The 25,861-nt window shown below is 32.1% G+C and overlaps 1 protein-coding gene across 7 annotated transcripts in view; it reads right to left on the reverse strand.

Annotated features, from left to right (window-relative positions):
• Positions 1 to 755: 755 nt before the first annotated feature.
• The window catches only part of LOC145284471 (putative oxidoreductase YteT), a 115,221-nt gene continuing 90,115 nt past the window's right edge, over positions 756 to 25,861 (reverse strand). For 6 of the 7 annotated variants that reach the window (XM_080133315.1, XM_080133314.1, XM_080133313.1 and 3 more), the window contains 6 exons: positions 22,609 to 22,707; positions 19,755 to 19,883; positions 10,341 to 10,442; positions 9,099 to 9,162; positions 4,120 to 4,220; positions 756 to 1,188 (listed from right to left, as the gene is read on the reverse strand). In XM_080133315.1, the coding sequence (XP_079989441.1) occupies positions 1,057 to 1,188; positions 4,120 to 4,220; positions 9,099 to 9,162; positions 10,341 to 10,442; positions 19,755 to 19,883; positions 22,609 to 22,707 (627 nt within the window). In that variant the 3' untranslated portion in view covers positions 756 to 1,056. The remainder of the gene's footprint in view (positions 1,189 to 4,119; positions 4,221 to 9,098; positions 9,163 to 10,340; positions 10,443 to 19,754; positions 19,884 to 22,608; positions 22,708 to 25,861) is intronic. The other variant, XM_080133318.1, reaches the window with a different exon arrangement.

The raw sequence follows: 25,861 nt of genomic DNA on the forward strand, positions 1-25,861 counted from the left end.
GAACAGACATCTTGTTGCTCAACTTCCTACATAGTATCCCTGTAACTTTGTCCCTGATAGTAGCCCCTTACATCAAAGTGGCACTGTGACTTGTTTGGGGTGAAAATGTAATTAAAAAAAAAAAAAATTACTGTATTGAAACATTAAAGAAACAAGTGTGCAGGATGATCGCAGACAATGCAATCAAGAAATGGCTAATTTTTGTTTGTCGAAAGAATCACTGATGACACTTGAAAACATTTTATTCTTTTTATATTATCAAATTTTTTTAATTTGGTGGTGGTCCAGAACTGTCAGATAACTTACGTCTAACTTTTCGACAGGTTCTCAACAATCGTGCATGAAACTGTTTCAACTAAAAATTTTTAAATTCAATGTCAGTGCACATTGGTATCAATCACTGCCATCTAGTGACGGTTATGAATGTTATCTGCATCAACTGGGAGATAATGATCTTTTTAGTTGTTTACTGTTAGTTGATGATATCAATCAAAATTTCCTATATCCCACATTAGACTTGATATCATATGCTCCATACAGCCTTCATAGGGAGGTAGGTATATAGATTAATATTTAAAACATAATATTTTCAACAATATTTTGCATATCAAGAAACAATCAAAATCTTAAGACGTTTATTCGTCTGTGTTACCGCGTTATTTTTTTAAGTAGTATTTGCGAGTTAAATTTGTACAATATGTTCAATTAACATTTTTCCAAATTCAATTGACAAAACTGAAATTGAGGCAAAGAAATTGTTTTTTCAAAAATATTTATTCGAAAAAGATTCTTAAAAATCAAATATTAACACCAAAAGAAAATATGAAGAAAAAAAAAGATTTATTATTTGAAGATGTGAATAGATTGATTCATAAAAATTAAGAGTTAAAAAATTTAAATTTAAAATGTATTTCTGCAAACCATAAACTGATAATTTTATTGAAAAAGATTGGCAATATCTAAAATAGCTCAACTCATAGAGTGAATGTGGTATTTGGGTGTCTAACAGAGTAAACCTGCTTTCTTTTCATGATAGCCAAAAAAATTCTATCTATTTTAAGTATATGTTCCATCAGGATGAATAGTAACAACTTTGTTTTCCAAACGAGCTTTTTCAGCGGCAAAAACAACAAGATGGCTGTTTAAGGATTCTTCAACTCCTGTCAATACTTTCATTTGGTCATTTTCCTGTAGCATGAAAATAGAAAAAAGAAAAGTGATGGCTATAAATACACTGTATATAAAAACTTATATTATCAGGTTGGTGCAAAAGTTTATCAGTTTGTAGAAGAGGCATTGTAATTTTTATTTAAATCATTGTAATTTTACACATATTGTTATTATTTAAGCATATCACCACGATTAAGTTATAACTTTTCATTTCAGATTATTAACGCATCATTCATATTCTGCCACAATATTTTCATCCATATTGGTCTAGAAACGACCTTCTTTAATAAACAGAAACGGGAGTCATCTTCCATCATGATAATGCTCGCCCTCACACATCATTACTGACCAAATATCTTTTAGGAGAATTTGATTGCGAAGCCCCATTCTCCTGTCCAAGCTCCCTCAGATTATCACTGATTTCAAGGATTATAAAACCATTTAGATGGTCTTAGTTTAACATCACAAGAAGAGATTGGGCAGGAGTTAGATTCGTATTTCACATCAAAACCTAAAGAATTTTACAAGCAAAAATATTTCAAGCTCGTTGACAAATGGAATCAAGTTATAGAGATCAAAGGTTAAGAATGAAGATTTTCAAAAGCAGTTTTTAATTTTAAAGGTAAAATTTTAAATTGGCAAAAACTTTTGCACCAACCTAATAGCTAATAAAGACATTTTATTTTTGTGATTGGAATGGATGAATAGAAGAGCTGTCACTTATGTCGGTGCCAGGAACATGAATAGGTTAATAGAAATGTATGGATAAAGAGAAGAACAAGAAATTGTGATTATTTATTTTATTTCAATTATTTTAAAGAGAAAAATACAAAAGTCAATTAAACAGGTTTTTGCATGCAAGAGCAAAAAGTGAAAAATAATGAACCAGTCATAGCTGTTCAGAGAGAATTTCGTCGACATTTTAACCTAACTTGACATCAGGCAGTTCCCAAAAGAGACACAATTCTAAACGGAGTTCATTTTCTTCACACAGAAGGCAAAAAAAAAAAAAAAAAAGAAACTGAACTGATCAGACCTTTCTTGTTTTAAGATAATGCTGGAAATTCTGTTAATGTTAATTCAGAACGTTACATCCAGATGATCAAGAATTTCTTCTTTAAAACGAAATCGAATTCTAGTCCAACGCGCATGCTTTCAGTGGGATGGAACGACAACACATGCCACCAGAAATTCAATGGACTTTCTTTCACAAATATTTGGTGAACAGCTTATTTCCAGATTTGCTGAAAATCCATGGCCTCCACGGTCCCCCAAATTGTCTAAATGTGATATGTTTTCTTGTGGGCATATGTTAAGAAATGTGTTAAGAAATGAATAGGTTAATAGAAAATGTATGGATAAAGAGAAGAATAAGAAATTGTGATTAAAGCAAAATTGTTATAAAGGATTCTCTTTCTCATAAACCGGACATAAAACAGGAACTGCTATCCAGAGTCCCTCGTCATCTTCCTCTCCCTTCCTCTCTCTTTATTTCTCCTTAACCAATCCCTAGTCAGCATGACAGGCGAGTTGGCAGTACACTTTTAGTCCCGAAACCAACGAGACGTACGTTGTCGGTGAGCATTTTAAACAAGAGGTGTATTCACTCCAAAATGTAAAAAGGCAAAGAACAACTTTTTCAAATAAATATTTGAAATCAAATAGTTTATCAATATTGATCCATATATGTCATAATACCTGATGTAATACTTGACCAAAACGAATTTCTAATCATTTTCTGCTCTAGCATAGGTGGAACAGAAATAACAGGTGTTTCTAAAATTGCTATTACTCTTTTTGCGAAGATATGCCATTTTATAATTTAATAATGAATTTTGTTTATTCCAGATAAGAGTACAAAAAACAATTAAGCAGAAGGTTTTTGCATGCAAGAGCAAAAAGTGAAAAATTACAAACCAGTCATAGCTGTTCAGAGAGAATTTCGTCGGCATTTTAACCTAACTCGACATCAGGCAGTTCTCAAAAGAGACACAATTCTAAACTGAGTTCATTTTCTTCGCACAGAACGCAAAAAGAAAAAAAAGAAAAAAGAAAATAAAAAAAAAGCAGCTTCCTGGGGCACTAAGAACAGTAAGATCTCCACATAATGTCGAGTGTGTTCAAGAAGCTACTCTCAGGAGTCCGAAGCAATCTGCTCAGAAACATCTTGCTGCCTTTGGAGCATCTTACATAAAGATCTCCACTTCCGTCTGTACAGATTAGCCATCATACAAAAACTTTAGTCAGCGGACTATGAGAAGCGGGTTTATCCTCGAGTTGCCTATTGGCCTTGATAAGTGCTAATATAGAGAGAAGAGAAACAGGGGTAGAGAGAGAGAGAAGATAAAGAGTGTTTACTTTGCACGTCAGATGAAAGTTTTCAAAACACATGACAACCTCATTTTTTAATGAGTGACCGTTTTCATATGTTTGTTAAAGATAATGCTGGAAATTCTGTTGATGTTAACTCAGGTTACATCCAAATGATCAAGAATTTCTTTCTTCTTTAAAACAAAATTGAATTTCAATCCAACACGCGTGCTTTCAGCAGGATGAAACGACAACACATACCACCAGAAATTCAATGGACGTTCTTCGACAAATTTTTTGGTGAACAGCTTATTTACAGATTTGCTGAAAATCCATGACCTCCCTGGTCCCCCGACTTGTCTAAATGTGATATTTTTCTTGCGGGGATATGTTAAGAAATGTGTTTATCAGAAAAAGCCACATAACATTAAAGAATTAAAGAAAGATTCGTCTTCTAATTGCAGAAACAGACAGAGACCTGCTGCAGAGTGTAGACCTGCATCACTGAAAATGGGCATCACATAAAGATATTATATTCCACACATGACTTTATAAAATGGCAAATCTTTTGGAATAAAATGAAGAAAAAATTATCTCATTTTCAATAAAATCTTATATTTTATATATAAAAAAAAGCACCTGAACTGCTTCAACGAAGGATTTGATTGTGTAATAATCTGCACCTCCATGTCCTTGCAAGGATGGTTTTATATTCGGATCATTGAGTGGTTCATACTCATCTGAAACGAGAAATTGAGAACGTCCATTGCAAAACAAATATTTTTAAAATAAAAATTGAAAGCAAAACAATTTTTTGAAGATTTGTGTTATTTGGATTATTCAAACCTCTATTCTCATCTTAAGTGTTATTCTTACAACGTTTTGGCCGATGTAACCTCCAACCTTCTTCCGGTGTCTCTTGATGAACTCTGAAATCATTCACTTTATATAATCCACAGAGGTAGTATACTCTTGTTCTGTGAGTCATGAAATAAAAGTTTTAAGTAATTTGTATTCTTAGTATCACCTACACTAAAAATTGAACGTTTAACCCCAGAAAAGTGAAATTAAAATTTACCTAGTACTTTATCCATTATGCCATCAGTGCTTGCAGACAACTCTTGGACTTTTGAGAACCTTAAACCTATTCTTGTTTTTTTTTTATGTGTATTCTTACTAATCAATCAATCAATCAATCAATCAATAAGGGTTTTAAATCCTTTCTTGGACTTTAGCCATATATCTCTGTCACAAGCTATCTGCTGCCATGTGGGACCCATGTGTTGTATCAGGTCGTCCATTCATCTTGTTGTTGGTCTTCCCTTTGGCCTCTTATGTTCACGAGGTGCCCATTCCGTTGTCCTGATGGACCATCTGTTGTCTGTCGTTAGTTTAAGTTTGTTGTTATAAGTAATTGATAACCAAGTTGTGGTTTTATTTAATATAGAACTTTATTGACATATTTATATAAGAAGAGAGATTGAATGTACGTGTGTAGAGGTCTACGCCATGTTGTCGAATACGTATGTATTAGGCGGTTGACATCAATATTCATATGCCATGATTTACTTGTTACGCGTATGAAAGTAGTTCTATGATAACACTACATTGTCATGTCTGGCTACGTACCCTGCCCATCTGTGTTTCGATGTTTTGATGGCAGTATTAATGTCAATAACCTGTTTGTTGGCGAATCCAGATAGAAGAAATTTTCGAAAAAAATGACAATAGACAAATAACAGAAAGACAAACATCTGGATCCACCATCTGGATTCTTACTACTAATATATATATATATATATATATATATATATATATATATATATATATATATATAGGAAATTTATTACTGTGAGTCCAGAATGAGTTTACAAATTGTTTCAGCTAGAGGAAAATCCTCAAAAAGGAAAAATCCAACTAGCATCGTCAGAATTCATAGATGGACTAAGTTATAAAATCAAATAAGAATGGAAAAATCGTAGATGAAGGGGAGTTAGAAAAGAAGGGGGAGTGGTAGGGAGAGGACGTTGGAATTTAAAGTAGCAGGAGTGTATACAATAAGAGAGGGGTTTATAATTAAATATTAATTATGTGTAAATTCTTATATACGTTTTTTTTTTTTAGTTTATAACGGTTTAAAATTAAAAGACACTACTCTTATTTATAACGGCATAAGTAACAGTTAATTTAAAGGATCACCATGGCAACAGGTTGGAGAGTTAATGTTAGTGAAGGAACGGGTTGAAAATGGGGTTTAAAGTGATTTAGCCGGGCGGGGAGAGATTGAAAGATATTTATTATTTATAAAATGGAAAGAAAAAGAAAAGGAAAAATAAATTAATGAATTATACTTTACAGGTTTATTTTGATAGTATAATGGTAGGTAAGAATATCAGTAAGTACTTACTGATAAACAGTAAACAATAAAAAAGATCATTTTGAAGCGTCTTTAGGTATGACCAAGAACCACACCAACATTTGATAAAATTTGAGGCATAAAAGTTATGTTTTAGCAAAGGAAGAAAGTGAGGAATATACATGAAACAAAAAAATTAAAATAATATGGAACATTAAAATAATAGAGGGGTCACCAAGTAGCAAGTGTTACCTACGACATAAACAGAGATTTATAAATGAAAAACGGAGAAATAAGAAAGTTTATAAGAAAACATTTTGATAGAAAAAATAATATAAAAGTTACTTCCATGCTAATAAATGTCCATAGCAGAACACAGTAATAAAGTTGAGTGAATATTAGTCACAAATCAATATGTTCATAGTGTTATGGTTTTAAATTTTTGAAAACCTGCTGAGTCATCTTAGTTTTGAAGGGACTTAGTATAAGTCTGTAGCTCTAATTGGAAATTAAAGATATTATTTGAAAATACCTTCCCCTCCCATATTTGCACGTGAATTTATATTGTGGAATCAATATGGCACTGTTAGTTATAGATTGCATATATTTTTTTTGGGGGGGGTATTCTAGGCACATTTGCATTTTAAGTACAGAAATAAGCTAATAATATATTAAACAAACAAAAAAATAAGAAGAATAAAACGTGTGTAAATACATTTGAAGCCAAAACTGCAACGCAAAATTTTATAAAATAAACAGGTGTTTATTTTTAAAGAAATATATTTCGGAATAAGACTCCTTTATCAATCTTTTTTTTTTTTTCCTCTTCTTCCTCGATATGATGTAGTGAAAGATAGTTCGATGAAGAGTCCACGTGATGTTGTTAACTGTGGGTTTTTTATGAAGCCGGATAGGTGACGCGTAGTCGCGCATTTTGAAAATCTGTGTAGTTATTTTTGTGTGTATCCGTTAGAAGCGTTGGGTGAAATTTGAAGAATAAAACATGTATAAATACATTTGAAGCCAAAACTGCAACGCGAAATTTTTTATGAAATAAACAGGTGTTTATTTTTAAAGAAATATATTTCAAATGTATTTATACATGTTTTATTCTTCAAATTTCACTCAACGCTTCTAACGGATACACACAAAAATAACTACCCCCCCAAAAATAAATTAAAACAAAAAGAAAAACAGATATGACATCCTTTCACTTAAAATTATAGTGTCGGTGATTATGCTGGGAGAATAAACACAGTAATGACGAATTTTATGGTGAAGCACAAGTTGCCTAATCACTAACCAAGACAAAGTATTTAGGTATTAATTTGGAAATCCTAATGATCTATCTTCTAAAAATCACTTCATTTTTCTCACAATTATGTTGGTGGGAATAGAAATTAGTTCATATCTGTTGTACAATACTTGTTGAGAGTATGTTAAATTGTTTCATATATATATTTAGATTACCTGGCCGAGAGTAGGTAAAATTATTTTAAATGTGTGTTGTACATTACCCGTCCTAGGAAAGGAAAAATTATTTCATATACATGCTGTAAATTTCCTGTCCTAGGGAAGGTACAATTATTTCATACATATGTTATGTAATACCCGTCCTAGGGCAGGTAAAATATTCTTTTGCTCGAGATAACTAATATTACACAGACATCAAAAATTCCTCTATCCTAAGAATAACAAGTATGTTAAAAATCAACTTAATTTTTCTCATTGTTTTATATGGTTCCGAGCAATACCGGGTGGCCCTGCTGATTGTTTGTATTACTTATTTTGATCAGACTATTGTTTTCATCACAAATTAAACTCAAGATGAGAACAATAGCCCAATCAAAACAAGTAATACAAATGATCATAGCGTATTCCATTGCGTGGTATTGTGTATGTGTGTGCGTTTACCTTTGTTCTTATCATGTGTGTATAGCTGTGCACGAGTCGGTAAGGTTGGACACATGAGTCATGGAGTTCTTTCACCATTTCAAAGGGCATGAGGTGGTTTGTGGAGAATATGATCTTGGGTTCCTTTCATTATTGGTGAAATCTCTCTAAAACTGATTTTCTGACCATGTTTTATAGGAATTTCTAAATTTACACTGGCTTACTACATTCACGTATATGTGTTACTTTTTGAGATTTGGAAGTATTTCCATTGGCTGAAAATACTTATTGGAATTGGGGGTGACTATGTAGAAAAATAAATTCTGAGGCACAAAAGGTCGCTCGTTTTAATTGTACCACTCCTGTTTTCTTAGCTCTTCAACTTTTCGAGTTAAAAATAGGAGGCTTTACTTTTGGAATGATCCTTGTGTGTGTGTGTGTGTGTGTGTGTGTACATATATATATATATATATATATATATATATATATATATATATATATATATATATATATATATATATATATAAACTGCGTCAATCGCTTTATTGCAGATTATTAAAATATCAATATTTCACTAAATACATGTCACAAAAAATAAAAATTGCATAATCAAATGACTGCTTTAAAGTTAGTTATTTCACAAAATTTTATTCAAATTCATGCGATATTCACAAAGTTATAACATTTTATTCTTTATCAAGGAATTTCCACTGTCCATCACTTTATTGCAGGTCTCTTAAAATGTTGTATTAAAGCAAAAATACAATGTCTAATCATGAAAACTTTACTTTTTATTATATTTTTCTGTCAAAGAATAATAAACAAAAACATATCCTAGGTGCTAAGCTTCAAATAAATTAATTATTTATCGCCATGTCAACAATTTTTTGAAATAATTTTAAACAACCTTTCACTGTCTATATCAAATATAATATAATCGTCTTGAAATAACTTTAAACAATCTTTCACCGTCTATATCCAACTTACTAACTTTGGAGGGTGACGAAGAAAAAAACACATTCTAATGAAGCAGAGAAGGAGAGAGTGTAAGCAATCATAGTCATTTGCTTTGTTTGTAGGAATCACATTGCGATGACGTCACCACAACGATTGGAAAGTTATTTGAGTGATGGTGTCACATACAGTGTCAAAAGTCATTTCGTTTTATTAAATTAAGATATTATATTTTGAACTAATGAGCAAGTTTTATTTGGATGTGAAAATAATAATTGCAACATTTCAGAGAAATAAAATGGAGAAAAAAAATCAAAATACAAAAAACACTTACAAAACAAAAAAAAATAAAAATTCATAAACAAAAAACTTACAAAAAATAAAATTAAAAATACGAAAAAAAAAAAAAACTTACAGGTTTTGTTGCTATTAAAATCATAATGCCTTATCGATCCGTCAAAACTGCACCGGATTTCTCCCTAAAAAAAGGAATTAAATAAAAGAAGAAATTTAAACTTGTATTTTGTTCGTTATTCAAAAACAAAAGATATAGTTTTTATTATGACATCACAATCTTTTAGGGGGCTTATTTAATGCTGCAACTCAATTTAACGATTTATTATATACTAGTATGACTACCTAGCAATAGTAGGAGTATGAACATGAAAATAGAAAAATTAAAAAATATGTATAACATCTTCCTTTTAATACTTCTCCAGCCCTCTCTCTCTCTCTTTCTCTCTCTCTCTCTCTCTCTCTCTCTCTGTGTCTCTCTCTCATCCCTACCTCTCTCTCTATCACAAAATCATTTTCACACCTAGGATTGATAGGAAAAAAATCACTTTAAATCACTAATTTTTTCCTGTTGACCCTTGAAAATGTAATGATATTCTGTCCAAGGCAATATTGTAAAAGAATATACCAGCTTTGTGGGTGTATCTTGTGAAGTTCCTGACCTTAAAGTGAATGCACACACACAAATTTTATATGAGAGATGATTAATTGAACATGCATTGCTATTTGCCCAAAGCTAGATTGAATGATTGCAGGTTCATACCTTTGAATGCTCCCTGTCTTATCAAAAAACCTACTGTTAATTTCATATACTGGCTAGCCTTTCTGCTTGTGCAGTAATAAAACTTCTCAACTGAACTTGTGATGTTAGTCTGTATAAGAGTGCAGACTTTGGTCAGAATCGAACTGTTCCTTCTTTAATCAAATTTTTTTTCAATTATCAATTTTTTATACTCATCGGAGACATTCCAATACAAAACCTATTTAAGAACACTCCCAGGCACATAAAGTACATTTGCGTAAATTTTTTTAAAAATTGATCCAACCGGTTTGGAATTCATAGGGAAAAAACTCATACAAACAAAGTGTCTATTATATATAAGCAGAGACATGAAAAGTTATTAACGGCTTATGAATCGTTTTATTTTGGATAGAAGATTCTTCATTACAGCATTGACTGATGAATTAACGGACAAGTTTAACGCAGCACAACATGTCGGATGATCGCAGCAGTGTAGTGAATGGACACATATGAGGCATATTCACAGTTGTAGTAGTTGCTATATTTATGAAAAGTGCTCAATATCAGTTATGTAGATACGGGTATCCATAAGGTATTTAATAAAAGGTTGAAGAAACTTACTTTTGTTCCAAAGATTTTCAATTGACGAACACAGATTTTCTCAGTAAATGCAACACCAGTAAAAGATGCAGTTGCACCATTTTCAAACTGCATATTGACCACCTGACGTGAAAAGAAACAACATAATTATATATATATATATATATATATATATATATATATATATATATATATATATATATATATATATATGAGGGAGTTCAAAGAATAAGATAGATTCTTTAAGTGGAGGCTTATTCTTCATATTCTATATATATATATATATATATATATATATATATATATATATATATATAAAATAAAAGGAAATTACCAACAATAGAAAAATATATACTGATGCATATAAATTTATTTATGAATTCAATAAGAAAGATACATGGATAGGAGGAGGGGTTATTAATGCTCTTTATACCTAGGCATTTTGAAGCCTACTGCTTCTCATCAGAAGAGGAGAGAAGGGGCTAGATAACATATAAGGAAATGTGACATCTAGAAGGTGTGTGTGTGTGTGTGTGTGTGTGTGTGTGTGTGTGTGTGTGTGTGTGTGTGTGTGTCTGTAGTGAATGAATGACAAAACCAAAGTTCATTATGTTGTCCATCTTATAATTTATTCCTTAAATTCAGTTGATATTTACAATTCTTGACAGCATCTGTTTTATAGCACAAAATTAATCACTTAATTATTATATCAATTAGTGAATCTATTTTGCCCTTAACTCATCAGAAAAAATAGCAATAATCAATCAATCAAAAGGAAATAAAATGCGTTTTGACATGATTAAAATCCGAAAATTGGAAGAGAAGCTGTAAATACCTTATAATATGTTTACATTACGCCATTTTGAATTTAGAAATAAAATCACTAAACCCATCTATTCATACTAACAAGTTCTATTAATTTAGGTATATATATATATATATATATATATATATATATATATATATATTAGTGTTAGGACGATTCCTAAATTTTTTCGATTCTGATTCCAGGAAAATGTTGATTAACGATTCCGATACCAAGTACGATTCCGATGGAATTGTTGTTTTGAAATATACAATTATATAATCGAAAGTTTTTGTGCAACGAAAAAAATTGGTACAGCGAAAAAGTAGAAATATAATTAAGGGAATTTTGAAAACGATTTGATTTTTTTCCTAAAATTTCTTTCATTGAAGATAAAAGTCAAAACAAATATTTTAACCATGAATTAAACATGCACCATGAAATTAATAACAATCAATTTCAGGAGTTATTTTATATATTAAAAAATATAAAGAAAAAGTAAGTCATGATTAATTCAACAAAAATACAATAACATCAAATTTCAAGGGAAATAACATGTTTTGTTTATCTTTTGATATTCATTTTTTTGTTTTATTTTCTCTTTATCTTCGATAATTCTTTTTGCAGCTTTAATTGCTTACTGATTTTTATTCCACTTTCTAGAATATTCTTATTTCTAAATGAAATTTAAATATAACTAAATCTTGAGTAAATTTTTATATTCAATCGTCTCAAATTGTTACTATTTATTTATTTATTTGACTTTTTAAAAAATATTTTTAACAATAATAATGATATTTCTTTTAATTTAAATAAATTGGTTTATTTCTATATTTATTTTTATTATATAATTATATACTTATCGCCCTTTAATGTTTATTCTTACTTAATGTCTTGACTTACCTCTTTATTTCTATATAAAAAAGTAAATTTTTGGTAATTGTTTTCTATTGTTAAATAAAAGTCATTTATTGAACGTTCAAAATCGCCTCCGCCTTAATGCTTTTTCTGACAACCTTTTTATTTTCATCTTTTGTTAGGGGTTGGGAAACATTTACCTATGCTCACATCACGACTGCGATACCAGGCATCAGTGAATGTTGACCAAGCCCCTACAGTCCTTTAGTTGAATGGCTCTGAGTGACTAATTAGTTTGCAAAGCTATGGTTCAAAGGATTTTTTTTTTAAAGTTAAACTTTTTTCCTTTTTTAATAAATTTTTCACATTTTTTGGGGGTTTTTGTTGTGCAAGAGGTTCCAAAAGAAATGTTTAATCGCTTCATTCTGAGAATATTTTAATGAAATGTAAATGCTAAAAGAAAAACAAAATTAAATTCACAAATAGCAAAATGATTGTTTTCTTTTGTAGTTTTCGAAAGACCTTAAACGGAACCGTCAGTCAGCATAATATGTAGTTCTAACGTTTTTGTTTTGGGATACTTCAAAAAAGCCGACCGACTGTCAAAGTTTTGTGAACTAATACCATGTGATCAGTTTTGGCCTATTCCTTATTTTTTTATTGTTTAATTATTATTAATTAATGTTATTATTGTGGGAAAAGAAGTAAAGAGAGCGAGACAGAGAGTCGAATTTACGAGGTTCTTTCGTAGAAAATATATCAACATAACAAACAAGGTTAACTCTCAATTTATAAAAGGAAAAAGATTTATTACATTTTAGGAAATATTTTCATGGAAAATAATAGTTCATTTATGAGTGAACAAAAGGGGGAAATTAGTTTGAGATTTCGAGGAAGTTTGAGTTGATAATTCAAGAGCCGTGATTAGTTCACGGGTCTGTAAATTGTAAAGAAAACTTCCTCTCTCAACTATATAAAATAATTTTCACTGAAAGTTTTTGAGTAGAGTTAATTAATCACTCTGGAAGGTTCATTGAAAAATGTGAGAAGTTTTAAAATAATTATTTTCATAAACTTAATTTCAAGGGAGCATACGATAATAAAAGGGGGAATGCAAAAGTTAGTTACTGTGTCTATGTGTTCGCCTACATTGTCTGATTAGCTGACTGCTATGTTCAAAGTGTTGTCGTATTAGATTTGAGTTGCAGACAGTAGTGATATATACCTTCCAACACTATCTCTGAATTTTTGTTAACTGGTCTTTTTTTTTTGGAAAATACAGAGCTCTTTTAAAGATTCTCATCGGCTCCCACAGACACAGAATTTCCGACAGCCCGGAAAACTCTCTGATTGGTCAGAAAATCAAAACATTGAACCTCCAAAGCAATTCAGTAAAAAAAAGGCGCCTTTAGCCGCATGCACAGAAAACGTCTTGGGGCACTTGAACTTCAGGCAGCGAAAGAGTGAACATCCTAACTCACCATACAGTTTCACTTTAGTTTTAGAAATATTTCCTGAAACATCCTTCGTCAGAAAGTAGGAAGTACATATATTGTTCTGTGGACGTACACACATGCTACTTCTCTAGTGAAATACGCATCGGCTCCGATGTTGTACTTTGTTCGACTGAGGTCACACACACACAAAAAATCTTTCCTTTTAAAAATAATAACGTCTCTCCCAGTCGAACAACGTACAACAACGGAGCCAATGCATATTTCGCTAGTGGGGTAGTACTCGTGTATGTCAGCCGGTTGACAAGACATTTTTCATTTACTAATGAAATTTTTCCTTCATTTACTAATGGAAGAGTGTCGGTAAAAAAAAAAACTTGCCAAAACCACTGATTTTTTAACATGATTTACTCGCAATGAGAGCACCATAAAATCTTTTTTCTCTGAGGGTTAGTATTCATCAACTTTTTCATGGACTTGACGTAGTTAGGCAGTTTTATACATAAACTTCACTCACAAATTAAAGCAATGTTACCTTGCGGGCCCCTAAAGTAAAATGCAAACAGATAACTAATTATGGGCCTTGAAGTTTCAAAACAGACAGACAGTGCCTATGTATGTGATGGAATAAGAAAACTCATTAAGATAAATCAAGATTACCTTTAAAGTAGTTAATAAAAATTTTGTATATCATATTAAATATGTTAAGAAAAGTTCTATGACGTTTTTATCATAATTTTTGACAGCATTAATTTCACTTCAAACAAACAGTTCAACTTAAAAATATAAGAGAATCATAATGAAAGAATCATAAAACTAAGGTATTTTCTAACGATGCGATTCTGATTCCGATTCCTCCCAAAATACATGATTCTTATGATTAATGATTCCGAGTAATCGGCCCACCACTAATATATATATATATATATATATACAAAATATATTATACAAACATTATTGGTTACATATGTGCATACATGTTTCAGTGGAGTCCCAATTCAGGGACAGCACTTCATCAGAGCAAAGAAGAGAACACACAATGAATATTTCATGTTTTTCCTTGTCAAATAATAAATTTTTCTAAATCCTAATTCACAGAGTTTTAATTGATATATATTTCTTTGTACATTCAACACATGCCATCTTACATACCTTCTCTTCAAACTGTCTTCTAACGCCAAAATTCATGTCATTTAGAAGTTGATTTTCATGGTGTATCCCCAGCACCATACTTACAATCACACTCAACTCTTCTATTTAATCAATATCAGTCATTAGAACCGACATTTAGTATCGTTAATATAAAAAAATGTGCAAGGGAGATAACTCTATTTAACAATTATTTTAATCAATATAATCAGCCATTTCATTATGATCTCTATTTATGCATTATTACATAAAACATTTCCATGATATCACGATACAAGGGGTGACTGTATTTGTTTTTGACATGTAATATAACCACAAGGGAAGTAATTTGTACTTTGGAATGTTAACACAGAATTTATTAAAATTATTATGAAATAAATAACAAAACATGAACATACCGTATATATATATTTTGTGATTTTTTTGTTTTTCTTTTGGATTTTGTTTTATATAAAAATATAAAAATAAAACAAACATGAAATTGGCTAAAGAGTTTTTAAAATGTTGTCAGGAATTGGAGTAAGACAGAACGCAACTACCTTTTGTTGCATTAGTAAGCTTGAAAGAAAACAACAAATGTATGCATAAGTTACGGCCAAGATGGTGACTGTCTGGTCGTTTATTATCAAGAAGGAAGTGACGTCATTCAGGAGACATCACTCTTAGTGGGTTGTTAGTCAGGTACAACATCTCCTTTTCTTTTTATAGTTAATTTATGTATGTGAGGTGTTCAAACCCTTTTTTTGGTATTATTATACAAACACCGTGACAGCGAATTAACCCTAACCCTAACCCTAACGCTGTCACGGTGTTTGTATAATAATACCCTTTTTTTAAGGTTCAGTTTGATTAGCGATTTTAATATCTGTCCAGATCTAGTAATTGTCCCTCCATGGAGGTAGTCAATGTGTGAGAGTTCTTTTTAAGTGGGATTTGTCACTGTTAGCATCCAATTTGCTCATCATTTTTCTTCACCCAGTTGAGCATTATGTGCAACTCAAGTTTTACACTTTTGTTCAGTTTGATGAGGTCGACACATATTCCGACTTCCTGTTTGTTTTAGGGACCATAACTATGGCTGAGCAGCTTTCAGAGTACTTCTCTGCTGATGACCCCCATTTCCACCATCCTCTGTAGTTCTGCTTGTTGAATTGAATAAGGTTCTGCATTTGGTTTTAGAGAGATATTGTATTCTCCTCCAAATTGGCCAGAGAATAATTCAGGCATATTGCGTCTTGGATCATAGTCTTCTTGCAGATTATGTTTGATATTATATAAACTCAAGTGTACTGTGACTAAATTCAGAGCTTCAATGGCTACTGTGCCCAGCAACGGTTCTTCTACATTGGGGGATGATAAATATTACCTATTCTGTTTGCTGTGATCAGCAATTGTCATGGTTGTTTTCCCTGTAACGTACGGTTGTGTGTGTTATGGGCTGTGAAGGGATTCATTGGCAGTTTCAAGGCATATTATGCCTTTCATTTCCCTGTAAACATGTTCGTGGATTGCTGTAATGTCAACACCAGACGCTACAATCTTATCCATCAATTGAGATTTTGTTTCCTTCAATTCCATTCATTTCATTATTTTCTTGTAGCGAATTAGGGTATTATATCCTGGTCCATTACAATGTCAACACCAGAATTCACCTTAAACATTAGAGAGTTCTGGTTTACGTTTAGAATAACTCTCCAGGGTCAGTTGTTAGTCTAATGACATGATGCTTTGGAAAGCAGGCTGTTTGCTGTCGATGTATTTTGTGTACATTCTTTACTTTGCAGCATTGGCTGAAGTGGTCCATGGCTCCACAGTGGTAACCAGTATCTTAGGTGGTGTTTCTTCTTCCTGCATGCTAGGCACCTCACCTCTAGCTGTCGCACTTGCAGAAGATAGTTTTGTTTTGCACCTTCATACGAATTCCAATAGGCAGTATTCTTGTTATCATTGTGAGAACAATAGTGATCTCCTTTGGAGTTTGTTGTATACTGTCTCCAGTTCTTTTTATTTCTATTATTGAGTGGGTGTATGCATCGTTTTCGATGAGTTGCTTTTGGATAAGCTTTCCGGCAATGTCAATAAATGCTTTTTGTTTCTTCACAGCCTCATTTTGGCATGTATGCATTATAACATCTAAGATCTGAGACCATTTGTAAGGGTTCGGATAACTGGGTGCCCAAACATCCGATAATTATGCGATCTCTAATGATGTTATCATGTAGGTATTCAAACAGATTTTTGTGAGGATTTTTAGTTCTGTTATGAATGAATCAGTTGTTAAATCTAGCTCTCTCATACACTGCGCTTGTGGTAGCTCTAAAATGTCTGTTAAACTTTTCTTTGACTGAGTTGAATGATTGTAATTCCTCATTTTGTCATTCTGCACTACTCAGTTTTTTATCTCGATTGACGTGGTACTTATGATTTTAAACATTTCAGTGTGTAGTGTCTCGCCATTTTTAAAAAATTTATCTCGTTTCTGACACCATACAACATTTTTAAGCTTAAACGGCAACAAGACACGTGCGTACAGGTTGTGATCAAGATCGCAACTGCCTGGTCGTTTATTATCAAGAAGGAAGTGACATCATTCAGGGGACGTCACTGAGTGCGTTGTTAGTCAGATACAACACCTGTTACCATGTGAACTCTTCTGTTTATTAAGTAAACTTGCAATTTTCTCGTTAGATCACTGAAGTTAAGCAACGTTGAGCTTGGTCAGTACCAAATGGGTGACCAATTTTGGAATTCCAGATGCTGTATGTAGGAGTACGTCGAGTTGCAAAAATCTCACAAAGAAGTACACAATTATTTAATAAATATAATAGACCATTGTAATCTCTATAAATCCTTTATTTAATCCAAGGATTCCTAGTCTGTTCCCAGCCTGAGAGATAAACTGACATGAATTTGATAAAAGGTTAAGTTTGAAATTTTGTAATAGATATCTGTGTTAAGTAACAATCAGTTCTAAACGACAGTTTTATGGAGGTTGAAGGTTCAGTCCTAATGCAGGCGATACTAAGCATACAATTATGAATTATTTTAAGACATGCCTGATGGAATGAGAGCAAGCTGCCCCCAACAAGGGAGATAACTATTTAACTTCTATTTAATTAATATATACTGCCATTTGAATGTTTATTAAGTGGCCTAAATATAGCAATATTATAAGTGAGATAATGTTATTTAACTTCTATTGAATCACTATAATCGACAGTTGGAACGTTAAAATAAAATAATATAAGAGAAGTACTCACTTCCATCTCAACTACTTTTCCAAACCATTGTATATTCAAATATTTATTTTGTGAAAAAGTTTCAAAAGTGAAATGAAATATTGTATCATTTTGAAATATTGTATCATTCTGAAATATTGTATCAAGTTTTCAGAATTTTTGAGATTAGGATCAATATTTTGGATTATTTTGCCTACTGTTCTCAATATTTTAGACAATATAATCTGCAACCTTTTTCATTTAACATCTGAGCAGAAGCTACTCAAAGCTACCTATCTTGCCTTGACAGAGTTCAAAACCGACTTTGTAATTTAGTAGGCGATGCCCTTTTCTCTTCTATGTAACCTCTTTCCTTTCATTGCAAGCCTGTCTCTGCTCTATCGTTATTTTCATGACTGAGTTCCAATTTTTTATCCCCTCTTCACAAAAAACACTCGTCTAGCCAAAAAACACTCTCAATGAATTCCCCCGCTTTCTATTGGTGCATAAACTTAAATGTGAATTCCATCAACAAAGCTTCTTTCCTAGAACTGCCCATCTGCGGAACTTGTTTCAATGGTTTGCTTTCCAGCTGATTACAATATTGTTGTCTTCAAGTCCAATGTAAACAAGATCTTCTTGAACTGTCCTTGCAAATATCTAATTATACAAAATTTCCACCACAAACAATTACTACACTACTGTTCCAATGAAAATGCACACATTAACCCTTATCCTCCGAGCTTTGATATGTGGTAACCCCTTTGTAAAAAAAAAAAAAAAAAAAAAAGATTCCAGAGTTCAACATAAAATAGGAATCTGAAGAAGGTTGGAGGCTACATCGGCTGAACCGTTGTGAGAATGCAATCCAAGACGAGCACAGTAGCCTGAATAATTCAATATACATAAGCATGTGTTCTTTTCTCGTTCCTGTCCTGCCTAGTATGTTCTTTGTTTTTTACCTTATTCCTGTATCATCAAGACAATGATATCACCCCCCACCTATAAGAGTAACTTGCATGTAATTGTAAGGCCAGGGTTGCACAATCTCCAACCACACCTGTCCTGGGTTGGCACTGCTTGATTCCAGCGGTAAGGATAACTCTGGAATAACTGGAAACAATGCCAAGATAAGTGCAGCACATAAAAAGCATCTGATATTTCCAAATGGTCACCCATTTTACTATTGACCAGGCTCAATGTCACTTAACTTTGATGATCAAATAGGAACCAGTGTGTCAACATGATTATGCAATATATAATTCCTGTGTACACTAGCACATACATGTATAAAAGTAAACAGTGGAATATCTTTATAACAATATATGCATAATTAGATTCTTAGTGTTGCCCACATTGAGGATTGAACCTTCAACCTCCTGAATACTGTCACTTAAAATTTATTATTTAACACATATACCCACTACGAAATTTAAAATTGAACCTTTCATTAAATTCATATACTATACTATCATTAAGATAACTATCAATAACATTATTTTTACCGTTCCACAATTTTATTTCCATTTTATTAAACATATTGAAATAAATTGTGTCTCTTTTTTGCCGTTTGACTTAAACACTATTACATTGCAACATTTTAAAAATAAATAAAAAATATATTCTTCTTCCACAAACGGCTAAAATAATTCACGTGAACTCTTGCAAACATAGTTGCTAGGAACGAACACTGTCCATACTACAAATTTCCAATTTTTTCGTCTTTCATTTTCATTTCGATACTTTTTTTTTTTATTGAAAGTGGAGGTCCGCTTGAAATATATAAAAAATAATAAAAAAAATGAAATATTAAATACAAAAAGTAACATCGTTTTCATGCTTCAAAAAACTCTCATAACCTTTAAATCACTATCTTACTGCTATTTTTAATTGTTATTCAATGAAATGGTTAAATTAAGCAGCTAGGAACATAGGAAACCCAAGCACTTAACTGATGAGACACGACGTCATTATCTGAATCATAAACACATTTCCCATAAGGTCCATGCAGGAGAGCATCAGTCAAGTTCTCTACATCTGGATTATCAACTACAGCTGTAAGAGGCCACCCTCTATAACCCTGAAAAGAGAAATAAAAGCATATATATATATATATAACATATCTGTCTGATTTTCAAAGTCATACCTAAATAGCGATATATCTGACAAATCGATATAGGAGTCAGATTAGGCTTTTACTTAAAAAGGTCACACTATGACCACGCACGTGCATAAAGTCAGGTATGTTTATATGTTTGTGAGTATAGGATTCACTCCTGAACCAATCATTTTGAATTTTATAACACATCTGTAGGCTATATTTAGTTTAACTTAATTTCATGCAAAGGGTATAAGAGTGGTTGTGTAGTTGGTAGAAGCTCTTCTTGAAAATTGAAATAACTTTGATTTTTGTGAAAATTCTACCAATAGGTATTAAACATGAATTAATATTCACATATTACCCGTTTGTTTAGAGTATTTTAAAGAGTTTTACTGATCATAACATGCACAGACTCCAATTTGGAAACTCAAATGTATTCGATTTGCATAAAATTTGATCGATAGTTTTACCATCCTGAGAAAGGTATTCTTGTAGTATATATATATATTTTAAAAGGGCTCGGTAATTATTTGAAGCATAGCTGGTAAATAAGTATATATATATTTGATAAGGCTGTAAGCAATGCAGATAAACTAGAATGGTGAAAGAGAAGATGAAAAAAAAAACATAATTGAATACATGCAATATTTTTCTTCAAAAAATAAAGTGTATTTATGTGTCAGTCAATATTTCACTTACTGTTAATAGAATCCGAGACAGTCGAAAATATTTTGATATTTCAGTGTAACTCTTTTCTATACAGATATAGTTCAAAGATAAATAACAAAGGAGGTTGTGTTGACTTTATTTCACCCATGCATTTCTCTATAAATTGTTTGCCCTGGCAATTCATGTCTTCTCGATTTTGTTTCATCTACATTATGTTTCTGCATTTTTTTTAGATGAAAACTGGTTCTTTATCATTTGGATTCTGCAGACTACTGTTCTCATCATAAGCATTATTTTCACAATATTTCGGTTGATGTAACCTCCGACCTTCTCCATGTGTGTCTTGTCGAACTCAGAAATCTTTCCGACAAATTTGGAAATCTGGATGGAATTTCAAACGGAATCCTCTAATTTAATCTATGGGGATAGCATGATCTCACTCGGTCATGGCTGACTGAGTAGAAGTCCTAAGTATTTTGTAATTGCATCACTAAGGATTGAACATGGCTGAGCGAACAAGTATAACAGGCCTGTACGGTACCCTTCATACCAGGTGTCTCTAACCTTGATGAACTGCACTCGATATGACAGGTGCTCTTTCGATTGTACATTGTCCCGTCACAAGTTGGCCTATTGATTGTCTTCACACATTGTGTTTCCATGGTGGAGCACGTCGCCTCTCGACCGAATCGTCTCCTAACCTGTGTGGTCTCCGGGTACATTGGTAACTCTGCTGGTCCTTGCGGCTTGCTGCAAAATGAAGAGTCCTCACCGCAAACAGAATTTCGGTTTATAAAAATAACAAACTATTTATTAATTTCATTACTTCGTAACAGCTACTGTCTAAATTGAGGTGACCGACTATAGCAGTGAACGATGTATGACCAGACAAGTAAAGTCACAGATTTCTCTTTAACACAGGCTAGTTAACATCATAACACCAGGCCCTGAGGGCCCCCAAGTCGGGATTGCTTGACCAGCCCAGCCGCTCAGTTTGCTAGCTACAACTCTACTTATTTTAAAATTCTTTTTTCTGATTTTTCTGAATCCAACCCTTTTTCCCCATCTCTCTTCCTCTCAGAGCCTCCCCTTATCTTGTCCACTCAACACCTCTCCCTATTTCCTGGGTGGGGAGTTGTTGCTCACACTGATATCTATTGGCAGTCCCCTGGGTTTCTTTCGCCCCGCACTGTGTGTGGCCCTTATCATCTAATGTCACTTCTAATACAAACATCTCCTTTGACATCTCATGGATAATTCCAAATCTGTCTCCATTTTTGAGATAATATACCATCTGGTTTGCCTGTAATGAGCCCATAATGACATATCGGCGGTTGGTCCAATTTTGCTAGCTAAGTCTTGCATTTCTTTGTAATCCTTCATCCCCATCCCGTCCGATTAAACACCCCCATCACCATGGTGTCACACAAGAGCATCCTATTCCCATAGATTAAATAAAGAGTTCCATTCAAAATTCCATGCAGATTCCCGAGTTAGAATGATTCTGGAGTTCCACAAGAAACACCTGAAAAAAGGTTGGAGATTAAAAACGTGAAGCTAACACTCAAGATGATGACAATAGTCCAAACTATGTATCGTGTTTTATTATATCTCTCATACATTTGTCTTTTAGCAAGGAACAAAGTGTAGTATATGTTCTAATACTACACTTCACCTTTTTTGTCTTCAGTCAAAGAAGAAAAAACCCTTTTAGACTTAGGAAATTTTATTTCTGTCCCAATCCAAAATCCCTTTTTTAGGGGAGCTTGATTTTTACCACATTAAATTCTGGCTCTGTGTCTAATTCTTTTCTCATGAGGGAAACAAGTAAATAGGAACTTTCTATGAGAAATAAATGTAATTATAAATTCAACCATTTCTTTATCATTTGTATTTTCCCCCATTTTATTCCGATTTTGTGTTATCCATGATAATACATCAACTTCCAACTTGAAGAGACCCTCAACACGCGCAATCAAGCAATAAAGCCGTACAAAGAGAAATGTTTAAAGAGTAACAGAAAAACGAAACTTACTCGTTTTGATCTCTCTAAGTAAATTTTGCAAGCAGAAAAAGGACATGATTGTTCAATGTCTGCAGGGCAGTTTAAGCATCGTGAAGCTGCATTGGAAGGCTTAAAAATACATGCACATATCATAATATATATTTACAATGTTTTTTATTATAGATTGCAAAATACATCTAAAACAGTAAAAAGGAATTATAGGCATTTGCTGAAATGAAAAATTTAAAAACAAACAAAAATTATGCTTGTGATATGAATCTTTCCTTTGGTCATTGGAGTAAAACTAACCAGTATATATATAGTGACCGCCAAATTTATTTTTGATTTTCGTAACAGAGTCTGTCTTTAAAAATCTACCAAAAATCAGGTAATTATCTAATCAATAAATTTTCACCGATTAATAAGTAAAGAATGCACTTTATATGCGTGTAACTTTCTTTTTTCATAGTCGTTGTATAAATATATTTTTGGGACTTCCTGCCCCCTTCCTCATTTGTCCCTTGTTCGACCCCTTAAAGTCCAAGTGATCCACTAAGCACACACTCATTTTGTGGTAGGAGGGTGAGCGAGTGTAGAAAAAAAAAATTCACAGGGTGCCTTCAATATCGAAGATTGAAATCCGAAATTTGAATGTGTTTAATTTTTTTATCATTTGCGTTTTGAAGTGTGAGATTCATTGAATAATTATTATCTTTCAGATGAGAATAAGAAAGTATTTCTTTATGAAAACGCTAAAATAGGCATACTTTTAAATCTTTAAAAATAAATTAAAAATTTTATTTTAGAATGTGTAAACTTTTCATGTGGCAATAGATAAAGAATGCTTTAAAGAATATGTACCAAAACAATAAATAAAATAAAATAAAATAAAAAAACAGGGTGTGAAAACTATACGTGATAAGTGTATCTGTGTATTACATTTTTTTCAAGATACGGGAGCCCGTTACGCTTTACACAAAGTTGTCATCTCCCTTTTTGAAAATTAACTATAACTATGAAGACATGGATTTCCGTTGATGATGCTTGTGACATTCCAACAAGTTGCATCCTCCCAGACGGTTAACAAAAACAGCCCTTTTAAGAGCCACCAAATTCTAATGAAAGTCTTTCTCAACTTGATTTATGCAATAAAGAATTGAAGAAAATACAGTATGATCTAGTTTATAGGGAAAAAAAGTCTAGCTCATTGGTTATTATTAAGAAAATAAGGAAAAATGATTTGAATAATGAAATTAAAAACTAACTACAAGTGATAGTGGAACTGAGAAATATTAAAAATTTATGCTTGATATAAAAATAGAAAAAAGTATTTTTTTCTTTAATTTGAAAAATTTAAAGCTTGATGGATCAATTATTGTGAAGGAAAACATTATAAAGCGAAAAATAATATATTTTACCATAAATGGCGTTAGGTACAGAATTGCATCAGCGGGTAGATATCTACTGGATCAATAAAAGGATCCCACTATTTTTCCAGCGACCTTGGCAACGGTTTTGATGTACATGTTCCATTTTAGATGAAGAGTAAAGGTCAAGCCCAGCTGCTTGTCAAGATGAGCCATTCATTTCAATTCATGCCAGATGGGTATCAGAACGTTGATGATGTAACGATAGAAGCTTGGTTTGAGATGCATTAAAAGTAATCAGCCATTTTTCCCCCATCATAGCACATGCTCAAGATTAGAGGAGAGAAAATCCTTTTTGTTTAGAAGCTCAATGTTTGTTAAATATAACTGAGCATTTATAAAAGAATAACAGTATAGCTATATTCCAAGTTTTAAATACATATTTTACTTTTACCAAATAGTTCTTTCAACATAACAAAACGTTTGGTACATTTTTTACAGATCTGTTTTGTTACACAGAAACCATCAATTATTACTAGGTCAATATTGAATCTTTTCATGCATATACTCATCATAAAAATAGAATTTTTTTTGCTTAGAAAGAAATATGCATGACAATATAATATTTAATGGGTTTATTTTCTTGTGGATAGAAAACTAATTCCTTACTTTTTAAATCACATTTTATATTTTTATGTGCGGCCATCTTAGAATTTTTTTTATATTGTCTATTCTTCATATAAGGTTAAAATGCTTGATAATTTAATATTCATAACGTGTATATATATATATATATATATATATATATATATATATATATATATATATATATATATTTAAAATCTAATTGTATATTTAATAAATCAATATTGTCTACTATAAGTTTGTAAAGGCTCAATTAGAAATTATTTTGTATCATCTAATATATAAAAGGCTATATGTCTGTCTGTCTCCCCCAAAACTAAAAGTTGGAGAGTTGCACTAGGGGTCTCAAATGATTTGATTTTTTATGGACTGTTCTTTTATGGATCTTTAGCTGGTTAAAATAGTTTTTAAGGGGTCATAAATGAGTCAAAATTGAAAAAATCTTTAAACATTTTGTACATTCATCTTAGTTTAATTTTAACTCTACTTTTTAATCAGTTCATATTGTTACGTACTGGGTGTTATTTTAGAAGGTACCAAATATGAGAGTATGTTACGTTGTTCTTATTTAAGAGGATTGATGTTATATATTTGTTGTTGTTCTTGTTGTAAGAGTTTTAGAGTGAGACAGTCTTAGGAGTGTTCATGTTGTTGAGTGTTGTGAGATGCTAGATATTATATATATTCATTGTGAGTGTTCATATTGTTGAGATATAGAGACAGGTTTTATATATAATGAGACAGACAGGTAGTGTACAGATTACTACAGGAGAACCAAGCCTGTAATTCAATGAGAGGAGATTTATGAATATCTTGATAGATAGACCGAGAGTGTGTTTAACATTTACGTTTTGACAGTTATTCATTTTTATAAACACAAAGTTCATACTAATACAATTTCACTTTACCTTTGTTTTGGTAGAATGACACAACACAAGACGGCAGTTATAAAAACACATGATGATACGTTTATTCTTCGACCGGTTGGACATGATTCCGTATTTCAGGGATTCAAAGTTTTACATGGTTATCTCTAAAACCTCTCGCTTCCTAGAAGGTGCCCTGACTAACTGAGAATCTGTCTGAACCTCTCTGCTTCTTCCCACTGACTGATCTGATTATCTTCTAACTAACTTCAAACTCTTTTCTATATTGAGAAATCACACGTATGTCTGGTCAACGTGACCACAACTCACGTGTTTCAAACATGCGCGATTTGCACATTTTGAAACCATTTCTGATGACCAGGAAATTTTCCATTCTCTTTGTTG

Source organism: Euprymna scolopes, chromosome 9 (assembly GCF_053919585.1).
Source record: "Euprymna scolopes isolate OS-2025 chromosome 9, ASM5391958v1, whole genome shotgun sequence".
Taxonomy (NCBI): Eukaryota; Metazoa; Mollusca; class Cephalopoda; order Sepiida; family Sepiolidae; genus Euprymna; species Euprymna scolopes.